The sequence below is a fragment of the Aedes albopictus genome, unplaced genomic scaffold, assembly GCF_035046485.1.
Source record: "Aedes albopictus strain Foshan unplaced genomic scaffold, AalbF5 HiC_scaffold_671, whole genome shotgun sequence".
In the NCBI taxonomy this organism is placed as follows: Eukaryota; Metazoa; Arthropoda; class Insecta; order Diptera; family Culicidae; genus Aedes; species Aedes albopictus.
In genome coordinates, this window is record NW_026917500.1 from 11,749 (window position 1) to 21,000 (window position 9,252).

The window sequence follows — 9,252 nt, forward strand, 5'->3', positions numbered from 1 at the left end:
CCCACAAAAAAGTTCGGACTTGCTCATTTCATTTATCTCATTCGCCACCATATACCCATTAGATTTACTCTCAATGAGCTTACATATTATTTGAAACCTTCTACATGGAGTTGCGGCCCTTGTTTGTGAAATATGTAGTTCTACAAGAACTACAACTTCTCATAAAGGGCAAACGTGGTAGATCTAGCGCTACTACCGATGACGGAGAAAGAAATTGCTCGTTGCAGTTGTGTTCTAGATGCTACAGGAAGATGATCAAAGGCAAGCAGTTTGTTTGCACTAAAGCTGAAGTACATTGAAACTTGTTGAACACCATTCAGACTTCCTATTAAGTTGCTGAGGTTGCTGAATATTTGCGGGCAAAACCCAGAGATCAGGCTGATCAGATGAAGCTCTCAAATATTCATGAACAACCATCCAGATGGAAACCGGCGTCAACGAGTGACCAGAACAGTAAACCGATTTTGTTCACCGATGATTTGTTTTTGATAACGAAAAGTGCCCATAGAGCCACAGCTGCAAAGGCGTGAGTACCCAGCACAACCATGCTGAGGATGACGGGTTCGATTCCCGGTCAGTCCAGGACCTCTTCGTGAAGGAAATTTCCTCGACTTAAAGGAGCATGCAGTATTTTCGTGCAAGTTAAAAACTGTGAAAGTGCTTGTTGGAGATAAAATTAGAAAATTTCAAACAAATCAAACGATTTCATTTATTCTTATTACATCTCCTACAGTGCTCATAGAACAAGCTAAGAAGCATGCTATGTCCCTGTAGGGACGTTTCGCCAAGAAGAAGTAGAAGAAGAAGAAGATGAAGACGACGAAAGAAAACATGTGTCTTGAGTACCAGACGCGCATTGAAGTTGAGAAGCTGTTTGAGAAGAATATATGACGAAGTCTCACCCCGAAATTTCAAGAGCACAAATCTGAAGAACCAAATGACGGTATATGCTGTAAAGGTGGTCGATCGATTGGTGACCTGCTGGTGCCAGTCTAATATAAGACCCTAAAGACGTATACGCATCTGTCATAGGATGCAAACACATTATTGGAATCTAGATTGGAATTCAAAGGAACAGCATATAACTCGATTTAATACTCAATGTTCTAGTACTTTCACCACACTGTCCATAAACACAAAACTGTCATCTGCTGGATTTCCCATTCACATGGGACTATTGTGCTTTTATGTGAAGAATAATAAACATAATATAAAAAATATATCGTCGGAAAATCATGCTTGCAATGGAAAAACAGTGTTTTGTCATAAATGTGTTCTTCGAAAAAATGAAAAATATCATATTTTTTCAAAAAAAAAAAAAAATGTTCTAGACCCGTCGATAGAAATTTCTCCTTTAAGTCTCAAATGAAAGGGGGGACCCTTAGCTTTCGCTTGGTGGGTGTCTTAGCGATACCGATTTTTTTAAATTAATGTTCTCCACCAGACACACCGTGACCCCTACGGAGCAAAAAGAGCACTTCATTGAAATCAGAATATTTAAACTCTAAATTGGTCATATGTACAGTGATTAAAACAGTAAATCTTGTCTATTGCTATGGTATCACGTTCTGAAATGATCAGTTTTTATCGTTTATTTAAAAAAAATGGCGGTTAGGCCGGAACAAATCTCATTTTCTTCTTTTGTCACTTTACTCGTTGACTCGTCAGAGGGGGGGATGATAAATAATAAATGTTTTTGATGAAAAATTACCCAAACAATTAGGCAAATTCATCAAACTCATCGGATTTGTTAAGAAATTTTCTCAACAACTCTAATTTCACTTTAAATTTTTAAACTTTTTGCATAATTTATTTTATTCCCCCCTCAAAAAGTGGAATTCTGACCAAAATTTTCCGAGGGGGGGGGGGGGGGGGGGGGTGGTGACACAAGAGAAAATCGAAATTTGTGTCAGCCTAATACTTTATACAAAATGATCCGATAAGCAATAAACGTGGCTCATTTTTAGAAATTAAAACAACCAAATAGTTGCAGAGAATACGAAAATTTATGTTCGGCACTATTGCGTGGATTACTAAAGTTCCAAAATATTTTCAATATTCCCATCGGGGGTGCTCATGTTGCCCCACTATAGGTAAATAACTTAAATTGAATAAATTTTAACGTTTGTTTTAAGAAAATATTTCCTAATGCAAGTTAAAATAATTTGCAGTAAGCTAGTAATGTTCGCTGATAATCAAAATTGTGGTGAAAATTTGATTCTAACATAAAAACCTTATTTTATTCTGATGATTTCTTATAAGAAAATGCTAAAAATCCATGCTATTGACTAATTTGACGATATGTTTCAATTCGTTCGTTATGAGGAACCTTTTATCAGGTTTACAAACAGGATGAACTTTATTCTAACAGATTATTAAGTTGTTTGGACAAAATTCATCATAAAAGTAGTAAAACAGAGGGGTGCTCATCTTGTCCCGGGTGGCCATCTTGCCCCGTCCGCGTATTTCGACTTGTAATCTTCCTCAGTGGCAGTTACCCACTGACAATGACACTGACACTGAGGAAGATTACAAGTGGTATAGTTTATTGCATTGCTAACTGGACTGCGACAAAGTGCGGAATATCAAATAATAGTGCGATTTTGCGTCAGATAGTTCCGGTGTCTTCACCGCACTTATTCATTAGCTCGTGATGAATAAGTGCGGTGAAGACACCGGGACGATTTGATGCAAAATCGCACTTTTATTTAAGATTCCGCACTTCATCGTCGCACTTATAACCGCGCAATGCGCAATAGTTGAAAAACGCGTATCTGTCAAAAGATAAGCAAAAGAGGGCGGAATGAAAACGTACAGAACTGATTACACTCATTCGAATTCTGCAACATACTCTACCTTTTTTAGGCTTTTGAGCACCAAAATTACAGAAATACGTAGAAAAAACTCTATAACAACGCTTGGGAAAATTCCGACTTCAAAGGGGTAAAAAATATATTTCGATGGTTAATGGCTTGCGATCAAAAAAGCCCAAAATTGTATATTTTACCCTATAAGTAGATGTATAGCTCAAAATTGTGACGTGCTGGAGTGAATCTGAGCCCGGATACAAATTTAGCGACCTAAACTCCGTCGGAGACACATAAGTTCGCTCTTTAGACAGACCAATAAATAGTTAATTTATGTTTCGCTGTGTTATTATAAGAAAACTTTGTTTTCAAGCATCCAAACACTCATTTATACACCCCAAACCCAGAAATCGCATGTCATTGTATAAAGAATTGAGATATGATGTTTCTACTCTCAAGTTTCTCCACGGCTTTATACCACTACACACAAACACTTATTCCAAAAGCCGAGACAAACCACCTCGTGTCTAAAAATAACTTTCAAGCAAGGACCGGAGCGCTTGGCTTCGTGTACTATTGTCTGACGGTCTTTTCTGTTCGTAAACAACACACTTCAGACCAGCGGAAAAATACCAGCGCAATACACGGTGAGCGTGAGCGGGCCCGTGGCGCAGTGGCTACACGTTCGCTACATAAGCGAATGATTATGGATACGATCGCAGTCCCGGCACTTGCAATATTTCGTCAGTTGCTTTTCCCCCTGAGAGCTACTGACACCCGGATCCCTCTTCTGGTTCTGAGCATATAGCTCGAACGGACCCGGAAACTTGGATATCGGCGAACGGCAACCCATAATGGAAAACACCCAATCGGACAGGAAAAGGAACAACAGCCACACATAATTTCATCATCGTGCTCATCATTCTACCAAGGACAGTGTACACCGACAAAAATTTCTACTCTACTTTTAGCTGGAGCTGAATAAGAAAACAAAGGATTTTTAGATTTCTGAGTAAGACCAACTCAGTCACTGAGTAGAATTTTTTCTCGGTGTAGAAAAGAGAAAGTAGCACGATATAGTATAGAACAAAAATATACATTTAGGCGCTGTACAAAGTGTAAGTGCAGCTGCCAATGAATTAACTACATCGGCTGTTTTCCTACTCTCCGCATCGACCAATGTGGCGCTAGCTTCTATGCGCGAAAAATCGCTAAAAGTAAATCGCAAAAATACTGTAGGGCGAATACCATCTAAAGGCAAATTCTTCAAAGTGGAACACATTATTCGAAAAAATATTTGGTAGTGGTTGTGCACAATAGTGACCACTATTAACCCTTTATAAGGCCGAGAAAACTAGAAGAGTTGTCAACGCATACTATTATGGAAACTAGCTGACCCGACGTGGCTAGCCACGTTAGCTAGTAAAATATTGTTTTTTTAAATTCCAGTTACGTTGAGTTAAGTTAAGTTCCAGTTGAACGTTGAAATTTGTTCCAGAAAATTACAGAAGGTTAATTTTCTTGTTCTTTCTGAAACATTCAGTAACTTCTGGAAAGTACCTGGGAAGTTTAATGTTCCAGAATATTCTAGAGATTTTTTCTGTTTTCATTTGGAATGCTCAGTAGCTTCCAGAAATTTCTCAAGCATTATATGAATTTGGTTGTTCCAGAACCTTCTTAAAGGGTATTTTTCATTCTTTCTGGAACCTTCACAAACTCCCAGACACTTTTCGTAAATTTAAAAAAGTTTGCAGAAGGTCTTTGTCTTGTTTTTGTCCAGTAACTTCTCGAAAGTTCTAAGAAATTTGATTATCTAAAACATTTTCGTAGGTTATTATTCTTCCTTCTGAAACATTCAGTGATCTCTAGAAAGGTCTCGAAATTTCATGAATTTTGGTGTTCCAGAACATTTTAGAAGGCCCTTTATTTCTTTCTTGGACTTTCATTAACTTCCAGAAAGTTCATGAAATTAAGAATGAAAAGTGTATACAACATTCCAAAAGGTTCTTCTCCTTTCTCTGATTGAAACTTCAGTAACGCACAGAAGGTTTTCGATGTTTGAGGAAGTATGATATCCAGAATATCTCAGATGATTGTTTTACTTTTGTAACGTTCAGTATCTTTCAGGAGGTTTCTGTAAATTTTATGGATTTTTATGTTCCAGAACATTCTAGAAGGTTCTTTTTTAATTCCTTGCTCGTTCCCTAACGTCCATAACCTTTTCCCAATATAATATAGTTTCATGCTCTCCAGAACATTCTAGAAGGTTCTTTTCAAAAACGTTTAACAACTTAGAAGTGGTTATTAGAAGCCGAAGTTCTCAGTTAATAACTGAGCTCATAGACACTAAGCTGAGAAGCAGGGTTTTTCCCAGTTGGGACGTTACGCCATAGAAAAAGATGTTCCATAATGCTGCCGCAGGTTCTTCTTCTTCTTCTTTCTGAAGCGTCCAGAAACTTCAAGGGGATTCTCGAAAATTTAAGAAGTTCCATATTTTAGAGCATTCCAGAACGTTATTTATTTTCTGGAACTTCCAGAAAGTTCTTAGAATTTTTAGAATATTGATGTTTCAGAACATTCCAGAAGGTTCTTCTTATTATTTCTGAAAAGTCAAAAAAACATCCAGAATGTTCTCGTACCTTTTAGGAATTTGATACAACTATGGTGAAACATTTCAACGAAACATTTCAAAGCGTTACGGACAGACAGACAGACAACGCTGGGATTTTATATATATGATGATTATATACATGATTACATGTACAAAACAATTTTTGTTTGAAAGAAACTCTCAAAAATCTAGGTGGCAATATAGTTGCCACTGCCCGTTTAGGCCAAAAACGCTGGTGGCAATATAGTTGCCACTGCCCGTTAACCCCAAAAACGAACTTTTGAGGTGGCAATATAGTTGCCACTGCCCGTTTAGGCCACCAGCGCTTGTGGCAATATTCTTGCCACTGCCCGTTTAGGGTACTTTTCTTCTTTTGACTTCAACAAAAAGCCGGAAAAGAGATTTTAGAGTCGAATGGGGCTTAACCCATAATATAAACTGTGTAGTTCAGCTCATGTCAACCCAGAATTTGATTATTTCTTATAGTTATTTATGTAACGAGTTGCAAAAAGTTGATTTTTTCAGTACGAGTCGTACATTTATCCGACGAGGCTTGCCGAGTTGGATAAATACGAAGAGTGCTGAAAAATCAATTTTTGCAACGAGTTCCATACAACATTTTATGCAATGATTTTTTTCATAATGCAACTCATTTGAGTTGCATAATGTTCATAATGCAACTCAAATGATTTGCATTATGAACATTGGGCAACTATTTTTCATTATGCAACTCATTTCGGTTGCATAATGAACCGGTACAGAAAAATAGGTCATTATGATACTGAAATGGGTAGTATAAAATAGAAATTATGATACTGAATTGCATAAAAATATTTACCTAATCTATAATTTTACAATTAATTTGAGCTAATTTTCTTCACGCGGTCAAAATTAGTCATTTTTGAGACTACAAATGGCTCCTAAATTGTTGTTAAAGCTTTGTTTAGTACCAAAAAAATACCACGCGTTGTTAGTAGTCCCAATTTTGCGTAAACCAAAAAAAAAAGGTTCGAAATACATTGTTATAAAACAGAAAAAAAATACAAACAGTAGGTGGCACTATAGTCGCCACTGCCTTATAAAGGGTTAAGCCTACCAAATATTTTTTCGGGAAAAGCTTTGTATTTCAAGTAATTCAAGTTTAGATGCATTTCGCCATTTAAAATTAAATTGATTTACTCCTGCTGATCAACTGTGGCTGCGAGCAAAGCGGGTAGTCTATTGGAATCGCTCACGTAATACCCTAGTGGACAAAAGAGCTGTAAAATAGGTTAAGTGGTTAAGAATAAAAAAAAATGCACGGCGACGTCACCAAGAATTCCTTTTGGTTTTAGATCCATGGTGTCTTTGAGAAGACGAGCCTGGTGGTCTAGTGGCTACCACCAGTAATGTCGGATAGTCGATAGGCATTCGATCAAGCTCCGCTAGCTACACAGAATTTGAATAAGTGCTAAGGCAATTCAGCTCAAAGAACTACAACAGTACTTTGTCAACCAGTGTAAGTGAGCAACCCCCACGGCCAAATTGCATGGCTAGTATGATAAAACCGAGTCTCAGAAAAGACTATCATCTAATTGTATGTACTCATCCTTTGAGCAGCATGGTTTTACATGTTATAGCAAAACCTTTTCAAGAAATAAAACGTTACCAACACAAAACTACTTACACGCCATGCTACTTACACCTCTGGTACTGCTGGAAGTATGATCCGCCTCCCCCGCCGCCTCCAGTGCCACTGACCGCCGGTGGTGATGTCGGCGATTCATCCGTGCTTCCTCCACGGGCAATATTCCGTTCATCGAAATGCACCACCGTATTCCGTTCACGATGCTCCCATCGATCATCCTGTTCCGATTCCGGATCGAAAACCAACGATCTTGGTGAGGTAGGTTCCCGGAATTTGCCGCTCTTCTTTCTCTCCCCGCCGCCGCTAGCTTCATAGTCGCCTCCACCACTCAATATCCGGTTGCCATCGGGGGTTGTGTTACTCATGTCCAGCAGCAGTTTGGACACCTTCTTGCACTTGGTCATATGCTTCTCTGCTCGAGCCTTCTCGGTATACGTCTTGAAGCATTTGTGGCATTTGAATTTCTTCTCCACAATCTTCTTCTCTTTCATTGGCTTTAGATTCTTCATGTGCTCAAATAAATGCTTCTTTAATTCCTTTTTCAGCTGAAACGGTTTCTTACAAAACAGACAGATTGTGTAGCGGACGGTAACATCCAATCCTGGACCAGCATGGTCATCGTCAGCTGACTCGCCGGCGCGGTTCACCACTTCGATATTTTCACAGGCGTCCAACTCTTCCAGTGACTCGGAATCTGAGTCACTTTCCTGATCGAGAGCTTCCAGTTGTCGATCAATATCTTCAATGCTGCCTTCGTACTGCTGCTGGTGATGATGATGGTGATGGTGGTGGTGTCCAAGTGCGGCTGCTTCTGTGTTTGAACCACTACCCGTAGCTCCACGGGATTCGATGTTCTCACTCATTGCACCGGAAGCGTTTCTGCTTTCGGGGGCAGATGTTGATGATTCTGAGGGATACTCTGCAAAAGATAAAAAGTTTTGATTCGTTAGAAATCGTAGCCCATTGGATTTTTTAATTGGCGTAAACGGGAATGCCAACTGTTTACGGTCGAAAAGTGGATTCCATCTTTAAATAACAATGAGGGTAATGTTTTATGATATGAAATTGTTCTTTCAATTCATTGGTTTTTCTTTCCAATAAAGTACAGTTTTATGCTTAAATCTGTTTTTTTTTAATATATTTCCCGGGATCCCTGAACATCAATAAATTATTTTTTCCCGGGAAACTGAATCACGGAAAAATTGGAAGCTCTCATCGTGCCTAAAAATAACTTTCGCTTTGCGTTAGGACATAGCGAGAAACGATCAGCTGGGCTTCGCCTGTTTTCGTCTGCTAGTCTTTTTCTGCTTCAAAATAGCACAACCAGCTTCGTCAACCATACTTTTATGTGCTGTTTGCAAGCGGGAATAGACTATCTACTTTCGCCCTTTTTTGTACACATCCTTATCATGTATCAAGGTCATAGCCATCGCTAGAATCAAAACGCCTTGAAGAAGCCGTTTCCCTTCCTTCCTATGGGAGGCTAACAGCTTAAGGCTCAATTGAGAAAGGCAAATGTTCCAGAACTAAAAAAGCACTTTTTCGCAAAATGATCCACAAATCGAAGAAAATAAAAACGTCCGATTGTTTATTTAGTCAATTATGACAATCGGACACGGTGGTTTTGTTCGCTTTTTCGTCATTCTGGAGAAAAGTGCTTTTTAAGTTTTGGATAATATGCGATTCTCATTTGAGCCTTAATGAATGCTAGAGAGCCGGTAGAGGCACAAATTTGATCAACGTGGCAACAGTGTAAGGACTGTTCATTTTATAAAGAGGACACCTTATTTGTGTGATATCTTTTTTATTTTTCAATAAAATCATTATCGGTTTTTTGCATAAATTTCCATAGCTATTCTACAGTGTAGGAAAAATAAAACATTATACAAATTGTCCTTAGTTATGGAACTGAAGCAGTTTTCGTTAAAACTCAATAAAACCCCATTTCTCAAAATTCTACACAACTTTCCACATACATAACTTTAAAATTTTCAGGAACTTTTCAATGTGTTGGGATCTAATACTATTCTTCTAAAGGTAGAGTGTAATAGTTGGTCAGTAATAATGCACCAAGCATTATACAGCTTGATATAGTGAGTTGCCTTGTTATCAATGAAATTGATAAAAAATACTTATTTAAGTCCAGTGATGCAATAACACTACGGAATCGGTTCAAAATTTGTCCAGTATAGAAGAGAGTCGCATTC

At 38.3% G+C, this 9,252-nt stretch overlaps 1 protein-coding gene across 1 annotated transcript; it reads right to left on the minus strand.

Annotated features, from left to right (window-relative positions):
• Positions 1 to 2,737: 2,737 nt before the first annotated feature.
• LOC109430721 (zinc finger protein ZIC 2) lies at positions 2,738 to 7,997 on the minus strand. The gene has a single exon (XM_062843957.1). The coding sequence runs from the start codon at positions 7,906 to 7,908 to the stop codon at positions 7,093 to 7,095; it is 816 nt and encodes a 271-aa protein (XP_062699941.1). The 5' UTR covers positions 7,909 to 7,997; the 3' UTR covers positions 2,738 to 7,092.
• Positions 7,998 to 9,252: the final 1,255 nt, after the last annotated feature.